At 41.9% G+C, this 25,463-nt stretch overlaps 1 protein-coding gene across 1 annotated transcript in view; it reads left to right on the forward strand.

Annotated features, from left to right (window-relative positions):
* The window catches only part of ascc3 (activating signal cointegrator 1 complex subunit 3), a 158,684-nt gene that overhangs the window by 15,671 nt on the left and 117,550 nt on the right, over positions 1-25,463 (forward strand). Inside the window, exons 5-8 of the mRNA XM_079561281.1 lie at positions 2,396-2,513; positions 17,525-17,726; positions 18,903-19,038; positions 20,874-20,999. Coding sequence (XP_079417407.1) covers positions 2,396-2,513; positions 17,525-17,726; positions 18,903-19,038; positions 20,874-20,999 — 582 coding nt within the window. The remainder of the gene's footprint in view (positions 1-2,395; positions 2,514-17,524; positions 17,727-18,902; positions 19,039-20,873; positions 21,000-25,463) is intronic.

A 25,463-nucleotide genomic window follows, 5' to 3' on the forward strand; every position in this document is an offset into this window, starting at 1 on the left:
AGCAGAAATTTGTACCATGAAAACTCTTTAAGTACCACAGTTTGAGAACCTTCTTTTTATGGTACCTGTAATAAAATATCTTTTTGAGCGTGTGCCCCATTTTAAAGCCTTTCCTCGTGTTGCCCTCTCCATTGCTAAATTGAATATGTTTTCCCAGACGCCCCCATCGCCCCGGGCGGTTACACTCCGACCTGCAGTAGTAGCAGGTGTGCGGTTATTACGCCGTTAATGCTTTTGAATGGATGTGGCCCCAAGGAGAGTGGACTGTACCGAGCCCCTTCGAAGGACACATTTCACAAGAGTTTATAAAATGGGTGGAAAAAAATCTGCCAGCCCTGGTTGTAGTCATTTCTGCGAGTTTTTACATTTTATACGGCAGTAAAAACAGCTAGAGCCGGTAGTTACTTGAAGCCCATGAAGGCAAACCAGCGAAGTCCTCCACAAAGACTGACCCTGCATCAAAGCATGCGTGTTGTTTTAGCTTCCCACTCCGCTGCGATTGCTTTCCCAAGAGAGAGACAGGCGCGTACAGTGAAAGAGCACCTCCATCTTGAAAACCAGCTTTGAAAGGAAAAAGGGAAAACACACGGTATTGTTTGTCTTAGGTGTAAATTACATACCTCCCGCTCCGCCATTTTCCAATTAAGGAGCACCAACTTTATCGCCGCCCGCCGCTGCCTCTTAGACGTCTCCGCACAATGATATTGATGAGTGCTCTGTCAGGCCTGTATTATGCCTTTAATTGTGCGCTGGGTTCCTGGTTGTTGTGTGGCTGTCACTCGCTAAGTGCCAGGTGGCTGTGTTTGGGAGGCTAAGCGGCGGAGCATATTCGGCAGCAGACTGATGGTAATTAGCAGGTGTTCAGCCCTGGCTCCACAGACTGCGCAGGGGATGCCATGGCTGCGCCTTCACGAACGAATGAAGCGCGGAAAACTCCTGAAATTCTGTAGACCGCAGTAATGAAAACCAAAACGGACGATTTTTAACTAGAACGGCAACCGATATGAGCCAAAGAAGCCAATTCTATTTGTTTAAATGTTTCTGTTGTTATTATGGTTTTTTGGGCATTTGTTACTGTGATGAAGAATTTCTGAACTGCAAACTTCACCAGAAATATTTAGCCAATTTGAAAATCTTCTGCCATTATAATTTCATCAATTATAATGTGTGTATTTGAGAATTTTGCCCTTGTTCTCTGAGCTTTTAGTTGGCTTATTTACTTTGATAATTGCTTTTTTTTTTAGCAATCCCTGGACTTGACTGAAGAACAATTGTTTGTTATAAACTTTATAGACCCTTTAATGGTTTGTAAACATTCCAGGCTTAGCTGGATATAAAAAAAATAAGGCAAATAAATTTGGAAGATTAATGCAAAGATATTTTATTCTTTTTTTTTGCGCCATACTGATTTCCTCGCAAATATGATCTACTCAAGCAGTTTACATCCTTCATTTACTTTTGTGTTCTACATTCAGTGGTTATGCTGCCCTGATGGAGCTGAGCAACATAAATTATATCGTGTCCACAACGATATCAAAAATGACAACGATATAAAAAAATTATATTGCGATAACAATATGTGATACGATATGGCCCACCCATACACTGGACCAATTCTGAGCTGTTTTGTGCTCAGACTTCATTTGACTTTTGCCATTTAGCACAGTGGTTCCCTACCTTTTTTGTCTCACATACGACTTGAGTCGTTCATTTAATACCCCTTACCTCAGGGATCTTACCAATATTATTACGAGACCAACTAAATTAATGTATCAGTATCAGTATCAGTATCTGATAGTGTGTTGTGTTCAAAATCAAGCCTTGTATTGAAAAAAAAATAATTAAGACTAACTTTCCATCGAAATTAATATTCTACTCAGTTTTACTGTCTTTTTCAATCTGAAATCATTCCAACTTGAGTATGCCCTGCTCAGTGTACCCCAATACCTCTGGTTGGGAAACATTGTATAGTGTTGGATAAAAATGGTGCTTCTATTTTTCATTTACAGGAGATAATTACCAGTGCTGCCTGCAGAGGGCCCACAAACAAAGAGAGGCAAGCCTTGGTGATGTAGTGTCTTCCCTATACACAGAAATTATCCCAGTAATAAAATATCAATCACGAGGTGGCCAATAACAGGTTTATGAAACACAATTATGCTCAATATCTCCACTTTAAAGCTGGAGAATTTTACACCCACCAAATGGTTCCTTTATTAAAGTATTGTACACTTTTGAACAGCCAAGATATACTGTGTGTCATTTTCAAATTTGTTTCTAAGTGAGGTACCCATCCCCTTTCCTCACCTTTTATCCATGAATTGCCATTGTGTGAAGTGTACAGGTATTTTGGGCTTTTGCATTGATTTCCCCCTGTGTCTGCTTCTCTTTCCAGCTGTTCGAACTGCTGGGCCCGGAGGGACTGGAGATGATCTCAGTTCTGCTCCAGAAAAGGACCTCCATCGTGGACTCCCTGCTCAGTGCTCCCACCGACAGAGGCCTGAGCGCGGCAGGTGAGACTGACACATCCAACCAGCAACCACCTGTCCCCTGCTCACAATCCACACTAATAAGATGGCTTGTTTTATGTACACTGTGCCGGGGCGACAGTGGCGTAGATAGTAGAGCGGGTTGTCTTGTGATTGGAGTATCGGCGGTTCGAATTCCGCAGGTGCCCACAGTCGTCGTGTCCTTGGGCAAGACACTTCACCCACCTTGCCTCCAGTCTCAAACGATTACGAAAGTTTTGTCATAGCAGTTTTAGGCTTCAGATGTTGTGTGTTTAGCTGAGGCAAGTGTCGCTAGCAGGGTTTATTTACAAGGAAAAGTGCAATGAAATCATTTCACGATTTTACCCACATCGGTCCAATCACACACCGTGAGGCGGGACTTCATTCCCCCAAGAGGCGGAAGCCGTCATCCCACTCTACCAAACCAATAGAGATGGCGTGTGTGGCGAGTGATACAATGTTTTCTTCTGCTCTTTTGTCTGTTTTAAATAATTTGAAAAAAAATCCCTAAAAGCGTTCCTCGTAAATAAGGACGGATTTGGAACGGCTTCCTGCCGCTTGTTGCTGCGACGTATCTAGCGTTGCTCTGATTGGTTGACGCCATCTGTCAATCACGCCCACCGGGAAATCTCCCAGACTATATGTCTTTGAAATATCTATGAAAAAGAATGTAGTTTGCAGGCCAAGCAACAATGTAAGATAACAACTGTAAGATAAGATAAGATAAGACTATGTTGTCTCCAGAGAGGAGAAATATTTTTTTTGATATCACAGGTATCAATACAAACACATCACGACCAGAGCTTACATTTCTCACAATTTACAGCATTAAACAAGCCAAGAGCTGCACATCACAGCACAAATGCGTACTCGGACCCGCTCATGCCTCTCCTCTGTTGCTTGTGCCTCTGGCGACGGATCCAAGTTGCAGCAAGACCCCGCCTGATTTCGGTCGCAGCTCTAAAATCGCAGGTCTTATATCGCACAGTGAGAGGGACAGAGATTTAAAATAGAACCGTCGTACAACCAAAGACTTTGCCCACGATGAGTGATCGCTCGTCGCTGACGGCCAATATCGCGCCTGCATGGCTTTAGGGATTGATGACACTCAAACCGTGATCCAAAGCTGTGACAATTTTCCAATCGGGATGGTTTTAGAGCGCTAAAAGTAAGATTTTTCTGTTTTTTTTAAAATCAAGATTGGGTTTGTATAGAGCACATTTTTGTATAGAGCACAATTAAAACATGTAGGATTCAACATTTGAAGAAACACTGAAACATAACCTGCTACTTTCCACTTCATTTCATTTTACCAAAGCAATTGTAATGTTTTATGATCAATTTGACACTTTTTAAAGCCCACATCATTCTCAGCTGCCCACTTTGCCACACATAATTGCTTGCTGGTCTTGTCCCGAACCGCTAATAGACTCTTTTAAGTGGGTTATTGTACACAGGGGTCAGCGATGGCCACCTATTATTTTCAGCCATTTTTGTCTGACAATCTGTGATACATGACATGATATTATACCTCCGCCACAACAAAGCCATCACTCTGAAATCACTGTTTGATGCTGTAATCAGCCCCCATCTTTCACAACATAAGAGGCCAAGAAGATTGCATTGGGTGCCTCTTTCTACCCAGCCTTCGGTCCCCTCTGTTCAGATAAGAGCTTGTCATTACTGCGCGGCTGATAGCTGTCTTTGAAGAGTCGCAAAGCAAGACCAAGAGCCGAGGCCCTGTGTCATCTGATGCAGCAGGTCCGCACATTTACGATAATGGAGATGATTGTTGCCAATAATTATCTGCCGTTAAAAGGGAAAGAAAAACATTGCACTTGTAATATCCTCCCTTTATGAAGCGTAATGTGTCCTGGAGTCGCAAATGAATTAGACCATTAATCCTCCAAGGAAAGCGAGACTGCTAAATTCACTCAGAAGCTTGTGATAAAACGAGAACAGAGTGTAATATAGATTTGTGTGGTTTCTTTACATAACAGTCCCATTTTACAGTGGCCATATTTGTATAATTATTGATCAAACCTGCGCACATCAGCATTTAGATTTGAGAGTGAATGTAATCATTTTTGTGTATAGAAAGGACACTTCGTCGCAGTGGTTTTGCAAGGGATAATTTCCCTCCAATTATTTTGAAGGACAGGATCGTAAAAACTCCGTTGTGAGCTTTTTTATCCGCCATTAATTAATCTCCCTCTTTTAGGTGCTTAATGAGATGTATTGTATACCATTATTTATGTCAGTGTAACCCACTTTGGAATTTACATGAATACTAGGTTCATAAAGAGCTCAAATGTTAAATGTTGTAATAGTAGCCACAATGAAAGACAGACAATATGTAAGAATTAAGTCAAGTATTAAGTCACTTCAATTTTTTTTCAATCTGAACTTTAGTGTATGGTGAAACACAGTGGCCAAACCGTTTTCCGAGTATTTGGCCCAAATCCAATAGAAAGTCTATGGGAAACTGACCAAATACTTTTTTTCCCCACTGTAGCAGTTAACACCATCTTTGATGCAAGTGCCCGGTCCGTGTCCTCTTACCGCCTTCTCTCTTTCTTCTCTCTGTCCTTCGTGGATTTATCCAAGTCAATGTGCTCTCAGCTCCGATGTGAGCGGGCACCATATTGGAATCACCTTGGCACTAGTGTTTTGGGAGAGCCCAGAATGCCGCACGCTCAGGGACAGAGCAGTGCTGCGTTTTAATTACGGTTTGATTTTCAATTCGTCAAAATAATGGACAGCCTTGAACATTTTTCAGATATTCCATAAATGACGGAGAATTTTTGGTTGATGTAACTTCTGCTTCCTTCTCATAGACTATGTTGGTCTGCGTCTTGTTGTGCAGAAGTGCAGAGGACGAGTCAGGTGACGAGGGTGATGGATTATGGACTTTATAAATATGGAGGGCAATCTTGTGTTGAAGAAACGTATTTAAAAGTAGTGCTGGATGATATGGGAAACAATTACTCACAATTTCTTTTTTCATATTGGTCAATTTCGTTTTTGCTGATTCATGAACCTCAGCTCAAACAAAAAACAAATGCTTTCCTCCAGTTTTATCTAGCACACAAAAATCTCCCATTGTCTCACCCAAACTACTAAACTACGTCCTGTTTCTGCCAAAGAAATGGCTGCAAACCGGACTATTATAAAGACCCATGACCCAATCTACTTTGCTACTGACCAAAGTAGAGATTGTGATTTCGATTATAGCTCAAACTTGTGTGGATAAAGAAAAATTCTACTCTAGGGATGTTCGAACATGATTAAAAAGTTTGTTTTTGCAAGATGTGCCACATTAAAAGTACATAAGAAGTTTTTTTTTATGTCAGTTTGATGGGATAATGCTCAGTAATACTAATCATACACCAGCAACGTTGCCTTTTCTAGAAGAATTGTAGAAAAAGAAGCTGCAAATTAGTAACAAAATTCCATATTTCAAGGAAAGGACTCGTTCATGGCCCATTGGTAAAGTATAGTAGCACAAAAGCAAAACTAGTTAAATCTTTTACAAGATCTATAAATGTTAAGCATTAACTATTGTCTTGGTCAACGCTGCACTGTTAATGTATCCTTTTTGCTACAGACATATTAACTACGGAAATTGCACTGCTGCTTCTGCACCAATATATAACTCAATTTACTTCTGCTAGCTCCGTGTGAACAGCCGTTCGCATTGTATGTAGCATGAGTAATTTTCCGCGGCGCCACTCCAGGTTCAATTCTCCCAAAAGCCTATTACCTATAGATTGGCCTTTCTCTTCAAAGCAATTGTTCATTATTTCTCCCACGTCTCTAGTGCTATCTCCCCCCTGCCTTGATAAGGACCATCATGCTTTGGCCTCCCCGGAGACTACTCTTTCAGCATCTCTCATGAATAAGAGAAATGCCACGGTAATAGACCAAAACAAGGGAACGCTGTGTGCCAAGTCCTGATGTTTTTCCCCCTATTTTTTTCCTTTTTACGATACTGTTTTTTGATGGAATGTGTCGGAGTTTCTCATGGGGGGTTTTATGAGTTAGGGCAGTGCTCAAAATACTGATACATTATAAAACAATACTGTATCAATACTAGGGCTGAACGATATGGACAAAATTTCATATCTCGATATTCATGCCAGTTATCTCGATATTGATACGATACGATATATTGTTGCTTTTTCGATATTAATACCTTGAATGTCCATATCTCGATACTAGCGGTCGACTGATATGGGTTTTTCTAAGGCCAATGCCGATTTTGGGGGATTTTTATTGGCCGATGCCGATACACTCGGCTGATATCTTTGACTAATGTTTTTGGCCGAGTTTTCCAAATAGCTGGTCTTTTATCCTGTACAAACATAAATACTTGACTATCCCAGCAGTAGCATTAGCATACTGTTGCTAATGCTAATTGCAAAAAGACAATTGTGGCGGTTAAAACTAACTCAGCGATTGAATTCTCCAAGTTCTGTGCTTCAAAATGACATCGAGCATGTCTATCTTGACTGCGGTTTAGTGAAACTTACATTAACAAACTTGTAGCTAACAACTCCGTTCCCCTGAGGCCGAGGGAGTTGTGGGAGGGCTCGTTTTAAAGCCCTGACTTAGCGCTTTCAAATGCAACGGGAAGTCTCTTTCACTTTCTGTCCCGGAGATATCGACTTTTTAGCGCTAGATTGGCCGATATTGTAAAATCCCCAAATATCGGCCTGATATATCTAATCAATACCATAGCTCTGAATATCGATTCCCCCCATGTATTAGGGAGAAGTGCTGCAGTACATGGTATCTGCAGGAAGGAGTTGGAGCTTGCATAAGTTAGAAAAATTAAAAGGTGCTGGTTAAAGTTTATTTAGTTGACCCATTTGTGACCCAATGGCTGTGTAGTTGGTCAGCAAGGCACCTTTGTTTTCCATCGAAGTGGCCTCTATGACGCTTCAGGATCAATTCTTCTGCAGGTTTTATGGTGAGAGCATTGGTCAGCAGTGAAAACCTACCAGAAACGCGAACAAAAATGGATTCTAGAGCAAGAGGCCTCTGTGATGGAATGTAAAGGCTAACCACCCATCTGCTGGGTCACTAAAATGTCAAATACACATTAATGGAGTTTTTTTTTTCCACATAAAAAGTCACATAATGCACCCAAGTTTAAAGCACATTGATCTTTCAAATCATTCAAACTAGATTTTTGGAACATTTGGAACATCGTGGCTTTAAAAACAAACACACAGCGCTGCTTTTTCATGAAGTAAACACAAAGAAATTGCCCCAAATGGGCCACGGTAGCAATCCCTGTGCGAAACAGCACTGCTACCCGCTCACATTAGCCGCTCACATTTGCATTTTTATCGCCTCACAGAAACAATAGCAAATAGAAATGATTTTTGCAGCTAGTTATTCATAAGACGGACGGACAAAATCTAGGAACATCCATGGATACTAAGTTTGCTGAAAGTGGGATGCGTAGGATTTTAACACGCTTACAATAGTGAGCGTGTTAAGCTAAAAATTGTTAAAAATGTATTAATAAAGCAAATTTAAGAACAACTTCAAGCATTTTAAAATGGCATTGATGATCGATGCTGTGATCTTGTCACTTGAATAGGCTTCGGAAAAGTTTACATTTCGTGTTTATCCGGTAATAACATGAAAAGCTGAGACCTAGCTCCAGGTGGAGGGAGAAACAAGTGTTTCTATTCTGCCGTAAAAGAAGCAGGAAATTAAATTGAGATTAAATCACAGTAAAATATAGGTCTATATGGCAATTACTAAAACTAGCAGCATATTGCCAGAACCTTCTTTTAGTAAAAAGCTGGTTAATTTCTGGCTAATTCTCAAATCATTCAGTCACTCATGTTGTGCTAATATATGCATGGAAATTAGGAAAAGTTGTTTTACGGCCTGCAACAGTAACTTGCGATAGTTTACCCCCCGACTCAAGCAAGAACTCTATATCAAAGCTGTACGTTCAACTTGCAGTAATTACAGCAATCATCAAATTCAAATTACTTTTGACAACGACTGCATTTAAGGAAAGTTTTCAGTGAATGCAAGATTCACAGATGTTTATGCAAATGCTGTTGAGCTTCAAGGCACAATGTCTCAATCGACGGTGAACTAAATCAGGTATTTGACAGATCCAATCGATTAAATGTTTTCCGCTCTTTTATGAACTTGTTTTTTCGGTGTAAAAGTTACTGTCAACATTCACTAATTTCCCAGTTGCACAGGCCTAAACAAAAGCTCTCCAGAAACTTCCCTCCAATCCTCATCTGATGTAATTTCATTGTGCCAAAGTTTTGATCTGTGTTAAAAATTCAACTTCGCCGACAGCTTTTGAGATTAGCGTTTCCGTGGAGACCGAGAGCAGAGTCAGGAGGGGTTAAAAAAAGCCTGATTAAGTTTCTCAGTATTCGCATGGCACCGGGAAGAGCGGGATTTAGAGGGGATGCCTGTCTCCTGCTGATTAGCCGTTTAAATTGCAGTTTGCGTTTTGGCACGTAGGTGTTTATCTCAATCGGCGAGTCTCGCGCACGGTTTAGCGGAGACTATGGAAGCAAGCAAAGATCTGAAAACTTTTGTTAGACTTTATGCAATATTTGTCATAGATTTGACTTATGAATTAATCGAATCTAAATCCCAAACAAGTGTACTGATGTTAGGACTTTGCTTGTACATTTGACCTTTCCTGCAACGTCGCTGGGGCTATTTGTGACCCATCTCCAAATATTTAACTAGGTTTGGTCAGGACGATTCAGCTGGAGGATGAATCCTGTTGTACATATTTTAGGTTATCGCATGAGAAAAGCTCCACACAGATAGTTGGGATGGAGATGCCAGTTTACCAATATTCCAGATAGGATATGATTGTGTTGCAAAAGTATTTTTAGTCTAGTTTGGATCATTAGTTTATTTGAGCAGCATACATTCTGCTCAAAAGGAGTGAGCTGAAGCAATAAGCTTATGAGCTCCAACCCCCAAACTCGATGTGATTTAAAAAAAAAAGTACATTTCACAATGGTACAAAAGGAACGAAACAACAGCAAAACCATGGATTATGCACTATCTGATCATAATAGAATTACCAATTTCAAGATGGCATTTACATTAAAGGGGCTAGATGGATGTTTTATTTTTTATACTCACTACTGCCACCTCAGGTCTTACACATAACTGCAGTCTCTATATTAAGCTTGTGCACGACGGCACTGTTAACAACTTTTTCAGTGACACTGCAGGATTTTAGAGGCAGTTGTCTGGGCTCATTCTACACATTAGGACATGGCTGGGGCATGTAGGGGGGTGAAAATACAAGATTTTAACATTTCTAAACTCCGTCTTGTCTCTTTAAGGAAGATTTACATCACTGAAACTCAAGTACTGTATACATTCCCGAAAAGGAGTTATGCGAAACAACAATGATAAAGCGACATACAACGTACAAGGGCATGTACCCTTCTATGAATTAACTTCATTTTATAGCAAATTACATAATCTATTAGCAGCATCGTATTGTGATTAGCTTCATTGACAAAAGAGAGCTTGTTGCATTTCAAAGCGGCTTCTACAAACTACAAATGCATATTATTTCATTGTGTGTCTAACCCATAGGTACAACTTATTACACACTGTTACAAAGCCTATTACATTGTACTTTAGTTAAGTACTATGTATCAAGGGTAGTGTACAATAAAGTTACCTTAAAGTATTTTAAAAGAATAAGTTGAAGCCTTTGCAGCCTCTGTATAAAACATATTCAAAATGTATTTCCTTTGCAGAACGATAAAACTCTTATAAAAGAAACTGCAGCCATTAGACCGTCCAACTCAACCAAATGTTCCGTACAATCTGCCAGTTTGAGATCAAAAAGTTAATTCTTAAAGTTGAGAAATGGCTGCTTTTCTGAACTGACTTATTTTTTGTGTCTAATGCACTTCTCTCTCCCCTGCACCTACACTTACAGTAGAGTTGTGAAGGAGGAAAGTGCCTGTGCTTAATGACCCAGACAGCAGCACTGGCACAAACACTCGATGGGGGTTCGTTTCTACCTGGACAGAGCTGTCAGTGTCCCCCAGGGGGGTGGGCCCAGCGGGGTGGAGACAACTCCATTCAAACTTTCATGCTTCTGACTAACATCCACCTCATTTGGAGCTAATGTAAAGAAGCCCCAGAGGTGGAAGAAAAAAGTGGAGAAAGTCTATAGAGTGCAGCCATTATATAGTGTGGATCTGGCTGCTGTACGTGTCAGTAATTAAAGCAGTACAACAACAAATGACACTAAATGTTTTCTTACCTTCTCATTTCCTTTAAAGCTACAAACCAAACCAGGTCCGCTCCCTTTTCCTATTGACCTGACCTGAATATTGTCTTTAAACCACCAGTATAGTCAGACAAAATATGGCTTCACTTATTTAAGAGGCCCCAACAATGTGGTAATTTTATGATCCAATAAATAAAGTTACGGATCATTTGGAGAGCACAGTTTGCATGAGAAATTATGTTTACATCAGTTTAGTTCAGTTTATTAGCCATTTGCAGTATAAAAAACATTTCTTCAACATTCTTACTTCTTTCACAGCAGATTGGTTTGTAATTAGTTAATTTACTCATGTACATTTCCTTAAGTAAAGTAGGCTACACATTTAAGAGCAGTTATATTACAATTGTTCTGATGCCATTTATTATTTATTTTATTTTCATTCAATATAATTTTTCATTTTTATTGCACTTTATTACACAGACAGAAAAGCCCATGTCCAAAAGCTCCCCAATGCCTGTGCTTTTTTCATTTATGTATTTTTATTAAACAATAGTATTGAGATAGTATTAAATGGTTTCTCTCGTGTGTTTGTAGCAACTTAGCGAGTAGCTAGAGCGTTTTCACTGTATATGGACATGCTGTATCTCTTTAATTTGGATTTTCTGAGGACTTTTTAGTCGCTGGGTTAGTTTTTTCAGATGAATAAACTCCTGGGCATAAAACGGCGTCGGAATGGCCAAAACTGCTAGCCGCGAGTTAGCAACGTTAGCTTGTATCTTGTAAACACTGCAGATGCTGCAGCACTAACAACATTTAGCTCTGGTTAAATCCAGCACAGACTCTGATTTAGGGAGCGCTGTCTGTAATAAAGTCAGCTCTATGTGGATTATTGTATTTCCACTAAAGAATTCTCCAGTTTGTTGCTATCGTCTCTCCTCAGCTGAGAGGTGCGCCTCGTATGTGCGCTGACCGCACGTCAAATGGTATCGGTTTCTGGTATCGGGACCTCATGAATAAGTACGAGTATGAGTACAAGCATGTGGTATCGGCCTGATACTCGATACTGGTATGTCATCGTCGCTCGTTCCGCGTTCCCTCCTCGCTGGCTCCTCGCTGGCTCCTCGCTGGCTCCTCGCTGGCTCCTCGCTGGCTCCTCGCTGGCTCCTCGCTGGCTCCTCGCTGGCTCTTTGCTGCCTGGCTTGTTCCACGTTCGCTCGCCTGCACCTGTGATGATGGTGGTCTCTGGGGTGATGTCATCGTCGCTCATTCCGCGTTCGCTCGCAGGCTCCTCGCTGGCTCCTGGCTCCTCGCTGGCTCTTCGCAGGCTCCTCGCTGGCTCCTCAGTGGCTCCTCAGTGGCTCCTCGCTGGCTCCTCGCTGGCTCCTCGCTGGCTCCTCGCTGGCTCCTCGCTGGCTCCTCGCTGGCTCCTCGCTGGCTCCTCGCTGGCTCCTCGCTGGCTCCTCGCTGGCTCTTCGCTGGCTCCTCGCTGGCTCTTCGCTGGCTCTTCGCTGGCTCTTCGCTGGCTCCTCGCTGGCTCCTCGCTGGCTCCTCGCTGGCTCCTCGCTGGCTCCTCCCTGGCTCTTCGCTGGCTCCTCGCTGGCTCCTCGCTGGCTCCTCCCTGGCTCTTCGCTGGCTCCTCGCTGGCACCTCGCTGGCTCCTCGCTGGCTCTTCCCTGGCTCTTCGCTGGCTCCTTGCTGGCTCCTCGCTGGCTCCTCGCTGGCTCTTCGCAGGCTCCTCGCTGGCTCCTGGCTCTTCGCAGGCTCCTCGCTGGCCCTTCGCAGGCTCCTCGCTGGCTCTTCGCTGGCTCCTCGCTGGCCCCTCGCTGGCTCCTCGCTGGCTCCTCGCTGGCTCCTCGCTGGCTCCTGGCTCTTCGCAGGCTCCTCGCTGGCCCTTCGCAGGCTCCTCGCTGGCTCTTCGCTGGCTCCTCGCTGGCCCCTCGCTGGCTCCTCGCTGGCTCCTGGCTCTTCGCAGGCTCCTCGCTGGCTCTTCGCAGGCTCCTCGCTGGCTCTTCGCAGGCTCCTCGCTGGCCCTTCGCAGGCTCCTCGCTGGCTCTTCGCTGGCTCCTCGCTGGCCCCTCGCTGGCTCCTCGCTGGCTCCTGGCTCTTCGCAGGCTCCTCGCTGGCTCTTCGCAGGCTCCTCGCTGGCTCTTCGCAGGCTCCTCGCTGGCTCTTCGCAGGCTCCTCGCTGGCTCTTCGCAGGCTCCTCGCTGGCTCGTTTCGCGTTAGCTCGCCTGCACCTGTTTGTGCGCCTGCATCCGCCTGCAGCTCTACGTCTAGGAGACATAGTAACCAGTGCCATGACGATGGCACAGTGTGGTACAAGTCATCTCTGGGGTGATGTCATCATCGCTCGTTCCGCGTTCGCTCGCTCCTCGCAGGCTCCTCCCAGGATAGTAGAGTCTACGTACCCAAGCCAACCATAGCCCCAACCTCAAGGATAGTGGAGTTTACGAACCAAAGCTAACCTTACCTTAGCCCTAACCTAAGGAGAGTTGCAGCTACCATTAGCAATCAACATCCGGGCATTTTCTATTTAACACAGCCGTGCCAAACAAACAATATATATTGTGGCGGGGGTAATCTGAAATAGCTTAAAATCTGTTTCAAACAAATGCTGCGTAAAATGCTCAAAGGTAAATTACTGTATATTAACAGTAATTGATTCTTGGGCCTTTATGTGCCGCTTAAGGCAACTCAAGTTCAGTTGTAGTTGCAGTGCCATTTTTAAACCACTAGCAATATCATTGTTATATTCAAACTGATACGGAATATCTCAATTGTTTCTCATATCGTGTTAACATATTAAGCACCGGGTCAAAAGCAGATGACAGATCTCTACCGAGACAAGTATGTTAACCCAACTTTTATCTTAAATTACCTTTTCTTATCAGATGCTTATATTTCTTTGGTAGCAAAAAGCTTCTTCTCTGCATTGTCATTTCACAACCTGATTGTCATCGTCTAAAGCTGTGAAAACGAAACTAAACACATCTTGGCGGAGCTTTTTCCCCGAGATTACGTCGCTGTGACCGACAGAGGAAATGAGAAATCTGGAGATTTGGAGGTAATCGCTGCTGCAGACACTTAAACAAGACTGGATGGCTGCAGGAGAGGGCTGCAAAGGGGCTGGGAACACTTCAGACCGACAGAGCTGAGATACATTCACATCAATATCAGACAGAAGGAGTTGCACATCCTACAGCTTTTTCCGAATTGTATTTTTTTTCCTGTACACGAGTAATAGTTTTTTGAAGTAACTGTTGAGTAAATGTTTGGATACTTACCCAGACACCTGACAAAGTGTTTGGCTTGCACCTGTTTTCCATACTGTCCTAAGGTACTTACAATTAAAGCCAGAGTTGTGCTTGATGGAAGACTTTTAAGATTGGAAATTCCGGGAAATGTGCATTATCCTATGCCCTGTCTGCCAGATTCAATATGGCTTCCATCCCATGTCCAGCCCCGTGCAGACCACAATGTCAAAAAAAAATAATTTAAATGTGCCTTGAAAGTACATTTTAAAGAGCTGTAGTCGCACTTGATTCAATCTTTTGTTTTCCGATCTAAAGCTTCCAGACCCCAATAGAGCCAGAAAGTAAGAACGCTTTTTTTATGCAAGGTTTCCACAGGAATGTCATTAAAGCGCATTACATTTGATTCAAAGTGGCATTTAATGTAGATTTATTGGAAAAACAATTTTTACTCAATAAAATGATTGTCTAGAACAGGTTAGGCAAGTTTGCGTCGTTGAGGCACGATTTTCATCATTGCCAAAACACCGAAGGCCGAACCTTACCATTATAGCCTAAAGCAGGGTTGTCCAAAGTGCGGCCCGGGGGCCAAATGCGGCCCTCAGACCAATTTTTGGTGGCCCTCTGCCTTCTTGCTGAATCGGGACACATCACCAGAGATAGTCCTTTTTATTTGAAATGTAATAATTCTACATAATTCTAACAAAACAACAAACCTTTTACTGTGAGACAGAGCTGGCATGAAGGTTTTGAGCATAAATAAAGGTGTGGGGCGCAGTTAAAGGTTTTGCGGCACTAACTACCGATCTATGGCCCTTCACCCTGTGTACGCTTCAGTATGCGGCCCCCCATGAAAAAAGTTTGGACACCCCTGGCCTAAAGTAAAGAACTTTTTTTCTGCAAATGCCAAGTGGTTCACAACTTGGCTTCGGGACCCACCATTACCCTCGGATGACAAGCCACGACCCAAATACAACTGTAAGTTGTCATATAACTGACATGCAGTTTTAGATGGAAAATATGAAAAAAAAAAACTGAAAATGGCTCCACGACCCACCCCTGGGTCCCGACAGCCGAGAATCACCGTCCTATGCCACACATGACCAGGTGGGAGGACACCCCAAATATTACCGCATCCTTACAGTACCCCAACAGGTACCTGATCTCCTACTTGCATGACAATGTTCCTCAAAATCATCCTAGGGGCCAGAAGTTCTGTCCTGGAGGGCCGGATTTGGCCCCCGGGCCTGACATTGCTAAAACATATTCAGCTGCAGTTTTTGGCCACTTTTTTGCCTAATGGGTTCCCGTTTTGTCCAATTATCTTTCCTCTGTTTGATGAAACGTTTGCAAATCCAAAGAAATGGAATATGTGTTTTTTTCTTCTTTTTTCCAGTGTTAATGGCATGAAAATATAGTATTTGGACATTAAAAATTGCATTAAAAAGCATTAAATTTGAATTGCTTATAAAACCTGTATTGTCATCCAGACTTACCAATCCACACACACACACTTCGTCTAGGTCTTCCGGTGGGATGAGTAATAGTCCCAGCAAGCTCTACACTTTTTTCAGTGTTACAAATTCAAATGATTAATGCAATTTTACTGCAAACTTTTAGCTGCAAATATCACCAGGACTTTAATTGCTCTATATCCTGTTAACAAAATGTCATCTCGTGTCCCTATAACCTGCTATCCTTGTAGTTCAGACCACTACAAACATGTCCTGAGCACATGCTGTTCAAGTCTTAGTTTAAAGTTAATATTTCCATCTTCTCTCGAATGTCGGGCTCCTTGTCATTTTGGAAATGCACACTGTGAAATTAATTTGATTTAACACAATCACAAATCTAACCTTAATCATAATCTTCGTAAAAGAGAAAATAGCAATTAGATATTTTCCCCAAATCGTTGAGCCCTGTTCCTTTCCCCACCTCTCCTCCAAATTGAATGCGACACTGTTAAAGCGAGTGGTCGGGATGCGCTGTCTGAGGGAGGGCAGGTTTCACAGTGACAGACAGGAGCCGCTGGTGGAGCAGGAGACGAGATAAAGACGAAATCATTCAGTCAATCAGGCCCGGGCTGTGCTGCAATCATGAGATCTCATCTGTTTTCAAGAGCAATTCTGCCTTTTATTGAGCTGTTGTGCCTCAAACAGGGAGCGGCGACGGGAAGATGGGGGAGCGTTAACCCCTTCCGAACCACAGGGCTCCGCTGAAATCCGTGGGAAATGAGGGCAATTTGATCCAAGTCAGGATGCGGGAACCTGATAGCCAAAGTAAACAAGTGCAGTACGTAAAAGAACATCACGTTAAATAAATAAATCAACATTACTATTGTTCTCAGTCAAAGCAGTGTTTCATCTGAACATGTTGTCCTCATATCTGGGAGACTAATGGGTCATGTTTGCGAAAATATTTTATATGAAATCACAGAAAGTAATTTCTTCTTCAGCCATTCAGCCCTGGCACAAGAACGTTGTGTCTGTGCATATAGTGTAGAGTACGATAAATACTTCAAATAGTTTCTTGGTTAGTTATGTCAATACCTGATGGGTACTTTTACATTATGAAACCCTATGCAAGATATATTTATCATATTGTAATGTCTTTGCTCTTAAGTTGATTTGTTTGTTTGACTGGGTTTTTAGATTTGCAAATAACATGCTACAACAGCAACACCTGTATCTACAGCCACTATAGTGACTTTACCTCTTTCATTTGTTAACTCAAATAAAATGCCATATTAGATATTTTTTTAAGTGTCAGTTCAGCATAAATTATTTTTTAAATCAATTTCTAACATGTACCTTTGTTGATGTCAGAACCTTTGCAATTAAAGTTGGAAAACTAGCGGATGTGCTACAAAGCTCTGTAATTGATAAACACCAAGACACCACTACAGTGTTTCCTTAACTTTGCGAAAGGACTTAAACAGCGCCCCCAATTTGACGCGGATGGCCAAAAAGTGTACTGCATCCATATTTACCATTGAGAATGAACGGGAGAGAGTTAGTAATAATCATACCGGCACAAAAGTAGTCACTCTCTGGCAGGCCAACGGAATGGCCAATTTTTGCCCACGGGCCTCACTTTGGGCACCCCTGACTTAGAGTATTTCACTTGTTCTGAGATGTTTCAGATTTGATTCAATACATTGTGTCTTTTTTCAGGTTGTTAAACTGCCAATGGGGTTAGAAAATTGTGCTTGTCCCATTGGCAGTTTTACTTTATTTCAAGTAATTGCCTTAGAACCAGACTGATATATTATCAAAGCAAAGTATTCTTGATCTGATAAGGTGGAAAGTCTAAATGAGGGAAAACTGTTCAAAACAAGATTCATATTCTAAGTTTTTTAAATGCATGCTTGATAGTTATATAGATACAAGTCGTATTCTATTACAAATATGAACGACCGTGCAAAAAAAAAAAAAAATACCCCAATAAATGCCCAAAACACTTGTGAGACTAAGCGTAGCTGTTCTGTCGTCCTGCAGACTTCAGTCGGATGGCGGGGGCGGAGGCGTCCAAGCCGGCGTTCGGGTGCCAGGTGACTATCCTCTCGGAGCAGGAGAAGCAGATGCTGAAGATGTATCGCAGGGAGGAGAAGAGAGAGAGGAAACGCGCCAAAGCCACAGACGACAGCGACGGCCTGGAGGCTCCCATGAACTTTGACCCCCGTGAGATGAGAGCTTTAAGGTATGGCGCCTTTTTTTCCTGCCTCACTTTAGCTCGACTCTGTTGTAGCTCTGTCCTCAGCCCACCTGCGCTTTCTGATACAGGCAAGACAACCTACAAACTCCGGCGTCTTTCAGGGACAGTAAAGAGGCTGGGGACAGGAAGAGATCACGTTTTACTGTTTGTCTCACTTTGATTAAATAATAATCAGTGTGGCACACCATTGAAGATAAAAAATGTCTACATTTTTTTGAATAGCTTTGTTCTTAAAGTGACATCCGAAGAGGGAGAATTCTGTCCTTAAAGGGACTATACGAAGTTTAAAAATGTATTTTCCTCCCGCTCACACCTATTCATCACAACTGTCTCTAAAATCCTGCACTGTCACTCAAAAAGGTGCTAATTCGGGTCCGAAGTGCCATCATGCACGAGCTTAATATAGAACCTGCAGTTACAAGTATGTCCTGGGGTGGCAGTAGTGAGTATAAAATGGCCAACTTGCATCTAGCCCCTTTCAGGAGAGAACCGGGACGTGCTCTTGGCCCTTACTGTTCATGTTATTTTCTTCTTGTGCTACATCAAGTACCTATTTAAGGAATGTAATAAACATTACAAAAACGTCAAACTAAGGAAAACTGTATTTGAAAGTCAATTTTAAATAATAATGATCAGATGAAATGGGCATTAACTAACCCGTGATTTTTCCAATTACCAATCAATTTATATGCTGTACAGGTCATTCTCTTATGTTACAGGCATTTTTCCTTAATTAGCATAGCATCATAATAATTTTATTTAAAGGGGCTAGATGCAAGTTCGCCATTTTATACTCACTACTGCCACCTCAGGTCATACGTGTAACTGCACCTTCTATATTAAGCTCGTGCAATTCGGACCCGAATTAGCACCTTTCTGAGTGACAGTGCAGAATTTTAGAGGCAGTTGTGAATATGTCTGGGCTCATTCTACACCATAGGACATTGTTGGAACATATAGGGGGAGGAAAATACTTAATTTTGACATTTTTAAACACTGTATAGTCCCTTTAAGGGTCACTGACTTCAATTTAGCTTTACTTTTGGTAATTAGTAGCTCATCTCTGCAACTCACTGACGAATTAAAGTTATTTTTTATTTCAAACAAAACAAAAATTGTTTCTCTTGAGTCACGTTTTGTTGTGTTGTTTTCTTCTTTTAGGGAACATTCTCTGCTGAATGCTCGGCGTGAGCCAGTGCTCCTGAGAGAGAGGGTGTACGAACGCGTCCGGTATCCAAACGTCTACGACAGCTACGGAGAGGCCACCAAAGCTCCTGCGTTTGTGGGAGGAGCCAGGGTAAGGCCAGAAGCACCAATGTGGAATCTGACATACAGCTTTTTTTTTTTATAACCTATTATCCAACCTGTTTCTTCTACAGCCAGTTAAGACTTGGTATAACCTTGACATGACATTAAAATAATTGGGATTACAAGTCGACACCAATTAAAAGGATTCAGGACTTTAATGAGGACACAATACACTGCTTCAGGACACAATTAAAAACAAATTCAACACACGGGACACATTGCTGGCATAAAGGCCGAGCACTAGATCCATATGACTAACCAAATTGAGAGATTTACTTCAATTTAAATCTTGCAAGCGTAGCCTAAAGTGTCACACGAGCAAATGCGACTCACCACTACAGCACACAATAATAATGACATGTAACTATTAAACCATGGAAATCTGGAAGTGAACGCTGTGGACAAATACAGCCTTTTGATGGGGTTCATGAAATTGTGCAAAAAGGGCCAAGCAAATAGCTAGGGTAAACTGGCTAGTGTTATGCTAACGGCGGCTAATGCTAGTAGTCGGCAATCTGTGAAAATCACTGCTTGCTGCCACGTTATGCAGTGAAACATTAAATGGTGCATGCTATGGTTGATTCAGAGGGCTGTCTTCTTCTTTCTCATCTAGCAAAATAGAGTTCATGTTACTGTCACCATGGCTGGCTTTGGTCCTTAGGGGAGGTTGGTTCCTAAACGTGCCGTGGTTGTCCCTGGTCCAACACACTCGCACCTAGTCATGCTGCGACAAAATATGGATAGTTGTGCACTGTATCATATGCAGGCGGTGATGGTGCACCAACCTAGCAATCAAAATTGTAAAGTGTGAGAGAAGGAAATTAAAACGCCTCTACTGTATACAGTACATGCCTTTGAGTCATGTGACTTTTGTTGTTATGGTGGCCATTTTGAAAATTACTGAGCTGTTGAAGCTAAATGCTAACCGGTAGCATGCTAACGTCTAGAGCAGCTTAAACACTGACTCACTGGTTTCTTCACGTGCATCTTTGGGGCTGTTTTTTGCTCTCATCTTCTTGAGTAATGATTACGAGTACATAAAAATGCCACTGTCAATCAGTTGTCTTTCATTTTCGTCCTGAATAGAGATATTGTTACAAGTTGTAGTACTGTATAATGCTACTTCGGTATTCAAAATGGCCGCCGGAACTATACGTGATGTCATTGGAAACGCATGTATAGTTGGATTTTTCATCAATCCAACTATAGATCTATTGCTTGGTTTCAGGTGACATCACAGTGTTCTAAAGTCCTTTAATATTATATAGAGGTAAAATTATTTAGTTTTTTAAGACATTTTTGGTCTTGTACAGAGAGATCATGGACCCAGTGACTGATATTAATGATATTTTTTCTTTGTAAGTCAGTTTGTGGGTAAAAACACATCCACGCAGTCTGTGTCAGTGTGCAGGATAAAAAAAAGCAGGAATAATAAAGAAATTAAAGATCTTCACAAGTGTAGCTCCCAAGCTTTGTCGGTGAACATTAAAAAAGCTTGGGAGCTACACAGTTGTGCGGATCTTTCATTTCTTTATTATTCCTGCTTTTTTGATAGTTTCATAGTTGGTCCCCAATCGAATCAGTCTACTGAACCATACATGTGTGAAAGCGCATAAAATGTTCATGCTTCTGGAAAATGTATAATTTACACTGTCAAACCACTCCCACTCAATGCGTTATTATAAATCCTGTCATGGTACCTTTGGACGAAGCAAAAATCTTGTGCGACCTCAAAATCTCCTTCAAACTTCCGTCTCCATTTCATGTTTCTGAGTTCTTTGAGGTGGATTGTGAGGTTTTTCTTTGCCTGTATGTGACATTCAGATGCTGCTGCCCGAGGGAATCCGCCGAGACAACACTAAGATGTTTGAGGAAGTGGAGATCCCGCCCAGTGACCCCATGCCCATCGGCTTTGAAGAGAAGCCCGTCTACATCTCAGAACTGGACGAGGTACCACACACTCCGCTGATGGCTTTGCACCGTTTATTCCACCTTGAATCTGTCGTTTTCAAAAATCTGGTGCTTGTAAATCTGAACCCTCTCATTAAACACCATTATAGCATCTCAAATCTTAGCTGGATCCTCCAAAATAGTTCCAGGATCTTATCAAGTTGATATTAGTACGTATGTGACCTTTTCGTGACCCAGCGGCTGCTTGGATGGTTAGCATAACGCCTTTACTTACCATCCCAGTGATCCCAGTAGGTTTTCACTGCTGATTGAAACCTCTCCATAGTTACGCATACATTCCATTCAGAAAACCTACCAGAAACCCTAAAAACCTGAAATAGAACTGATCCTGTAGCATCATAATGGCCTCCGGGATGGGAAGGGAAGAAGCTAAGCTAAACACCCATATAGATACAGGCAGCATCTTTGCAAATGCCCATATATGGTCACGTTCAAAGCAGGGTGGGGAACAAAAAAGGACATTCTCCCATTTTTCCACCCTTACTAAAACAAATATTGAATTATGAATATTTTTTCTACTAAATAAAAATACAGAGACAAAGAGAGGAGGTTCAACAGTCCATAAATACTTTTAAAACAGACAATGCTAACCAGGAAGCTATGCTAACGGTAGCGAAACAATGCTAACGAGTGCCGTTTTTTGCTTCTACTGAACATTTTGCTGTGAAAATATGGACCCGATTTTGACTTGACTTTATTGGTGTAGGATAAATATGTTGATACTCAGCTAGAAAATGGTTAAAAATAGTGAAAAATCTTGATTTCCCCCCTCAGCTAGGCCGCTTCCCTTTGTATGACACATTGCCGTTTGTGTCTATATCACAGGGTCACTAAAGGGTCAAATACATCAACTTTTCTTCTTCTACTTTATTTCGAGGTAAAAGGGCAACAGGACCTTCCACTTGCCATGTTTACAAACGTTTTCAGTGTGAATATTGAACTACACTTTTTGTTATTGAGAACACTTCAATTCACTTTGTTTTTACTCATTTTTATTCTTGCAATTTTTAGAGTTCATATGAATGCTGTATTACAAGTGTAACAGCCATCTGCATTTGCTGTGTCCCAAACAAGTTCCCGTTTCCCGTTTTGAGGTCTCTTTAAAATGCTTTCTTGTTCTTTTGCAGTGGAGAGGATAAATAAATGTCTGTGTCTGCTAATGCATTGACAAGTGGCCCAGTGTTTTAAGTTCTGAGGGAGCGGTTCAGATATGCATGTTTTTGAAGCGGTTACAATGTATCCCGAGGACCAGGGCAGCTCTGTGGATGTAATGGCCTCTGAGTGATGTTCTCTTTTAATAGAAGTTCTGTAGCTCTCAGCCTCCTGTCACTGCCCACAAAGACGCGTCACCCCGACTGACATTTTGACTGACAAACCCACACTCAAACGCCGACTGCAGCACACTCCAGCTGTGCACTTCCTGCTCGGATTTTGAAAGCGGGTCGAAAAGTCAGAAACATTATTGCCGTTTTATATGTAACATTTTCCTCTGCACAAAAGGCAACCACTGTGGTCCTTCTACAGTTCAATTTTTAGGCTTAAAGGGACACAAAATGTTCTGTTTTGCGGGTTGCCAATGCACTTTTTACAGGACATGGTATAAGGCTGCAGGATTTTTGAAGCAATGCTTTTTATATTTAAAGGCTATACCTGTTTTTGCTGTGGAATAACATTTGTTTATTATAAAAAAACAGATACTTGTGAACTTTGTGTGCTGTGCGTCTAAGTATGAAGCCTTTTTACCGATGGTTAACTAGCAGCTAGTTTTTGTTGTTTACATTACCTTGACAGAATTGCTCCTTGAATGTTGTGAGGCGTTGCGCAGTCTGACTGATTGTCACCGTGGACTGATTGTTGTATGGAGATCTCCTTGGTACACAAACATCGCAGGTTGAGAACAACAAATAGTATTCGTGACACGAATGATTGAGACTGCGCAGAGACCACATGGAGACTTTAACATTTTTGCATTCTTTTATTTATTCGTTTATTTGGTCGGGACAGTGCATGTTAAAGGGGCTATTATGCAAGTTAGCCATTTTATACTCACTACTGCCACCTCAGGTCATATGTGTAACTGCACCTTCTATATTAAGCTTGTGCATGACGGCACTTCTGACCTGAAGTAACACGTTTTTGAGGGACAGTGCAGGATTTTAGAGGCAGATCTGAGCTCATTCTAAACATTAGGACATTGTTGGAACATTTAGGGGGAAGACAATGCATAATTTTAACATTATTAAACTCCGTATAGTCCCTTTAATGAACATACATGGGTCTCATGCATGTAAACAAGCCACACTGGATTGTAGCCTTAAGGTAATTTCCATCCGTCGTCCCCCATGCGCACTCTCAAACACACTCACATTCATCCTGGCCTATTGTACATGTTTTTAGCGGTAGGGGAAACCTACGCAGACACGGGGAGAACATGCAAACTCCACACAGAAAGGCCCCGTCCCTGGTGGGAATCGAACCCGGACCTTCTAGCTGTGAAGCACGAGCGCTAACCGCTGTGCTACCGTGCCGTTTTCAAGTCTCCAAGCAGTCTCCGCTGAAATCGAACCTGTTCGTTTTCAACAAGACTACCTGGAGACTCGCCTTATCTTTAGGGGACGTCTCGGAGACATCCCCGTGACCAGCGGCAACTCGAGTCTCCAACTAGTCTCCTGGCCGGTGAGATAGGCCCTTTAGGAATGTCTTTGGAGCACAACAAACAACTAACTAATTCAAAATCTACTCCCTTTATTTGTAAGCATAATAAAGTAAGGTGTGCCTTTGAGGTGTATCCATTTTTATTTTCCATAAATTGCCAGTTTAGAGGAAGAAGTATGAAGTATTTGAAACAGTCCAATGTGCAAGGATGGTTTTCTTGATATTGAAAAGAGATAGTTAGATTTCCTGTTCCTTTTTTAGCAAATAATTCAAAAGTACTTTGATTTTGGATTTCCAGTACTTGGGGCAAAAGCACACTTGTAGAAGATAATACATTTGTGTTTTGTTTTTGCGATCGCTGCTTTAAAATTCAGTTCACAGTGCTGTTTAAACACCTTTAGTAGCATTAACATTTGAAAGAGGCTGACAATATAAACTGCTAAACTAATACAGGAGTCGCATGCATTTCAGAACATGTTTGTTGAAGGCGAAGCCAAGTTTATTTATAAAGCACAATTTGTACACAAGGCATTTCAAAGTGCTTCACAGTTACATAAAATTACATGAAGGCAATTTACTTGTACTGCAAAACATAATTGTTCTTTGCAATTTGCTAGTTGCAATCATTCAAACTGCAATTTTGATTCGATTATGATTATGCAGCGATACCTGTAACGCAGACACTGCTACATTTTCTGAAACTGAAAACAATAAGTGTTTAATTACACTTTTGACTATATGAAGAAAAACTGTGATGTTGAATAACTATCTTCAATGATTGCAATATCTTTCTTAACTATTTCAACACACAATAATGAGATATTTATGTCTGCATGTCTTTTTTATATCAAATTAAATCGATCAAGATTAAGCCAAGGCTACAATGGAAGTAAACTCCGAATATCAGGATTACAATGTTACTTATGTCCACTTTTGTAAACCATGCATATTTTGTTTCAACTGTGTTCGCAAAAGTGGATAGATTTCAAGCTCAAAAATGTATTGTGGCCTTTAATATATGAATATTCGGTCATTTAATATAGCGATAATGATATTTTGGCGTTATATTGACCCTTTAATAACATTCCAGGCTTAGCTGGAGGCGGGAAGCTAGATTCCCCATCTATTTCCATTGTAGCTGTTGTCATAGTAATGATAAACAAATGTCTATCTGTTGTGCGATTAACCTAATTTTATCATCTCAAAGGTCATTCCTCTTGTTCTTGCACCTTAAGCCACAACTGGACCACATTATTTAGTTGTAGTTTTACACTTATAATCGCTAGTTTTAGTTTGATCTTATTTCTCACGATCACTTCCTGCCTCCAGCTGATGTCACTGATGATGTAAGCAGCGAAAGGGTCTATTGTCCTGCCCTAGGTTTGCGCAAATGCTCATACTAAATATTGAAACGAAGACATATTTATTACAGTCTTATTTTTCACGGGCACCAGTCTTTTCAGAGGTCACCACATTACAGCATGCACGCAGACTTCCCTCGCCCACTTGACCACTTGTACTTGTCTTGCGCGCTGGCGAAACAGAGCGTTGCTGCCGCTGCTGTTTGAAAACGCCACAGCCATCATTGCCTCCGAAAGTCCCCGGTCGGCGCGCTGTCCGTCCGAGTGCACTTTGCAATCCATCACTGGGACACCCGGCGCCGCAGATTTCAGCAGGAGCGAAAAGGTCAGCCTCCTCTCCTCCGACTCTGGCCTTTTGTTGATGAAGACCCTGAAGTATAATAGCCGTGATCCGCATTTTGTCACACCCGCAGCTCCCGGCGTAAAG

The sequence above is a fragment of the Gobius niger genome (genome assembly GCF_951799975.1).
Source record: "Gobius niger genome assembly, chromosome: 8".
Classification (NCBI taxonomy): domain Eukaryota; kingdom Metazoa; phylum Chordata; class Actinopteri; order Gobiiformes; family Gobiidae; genus Gobius; species Gobius niger.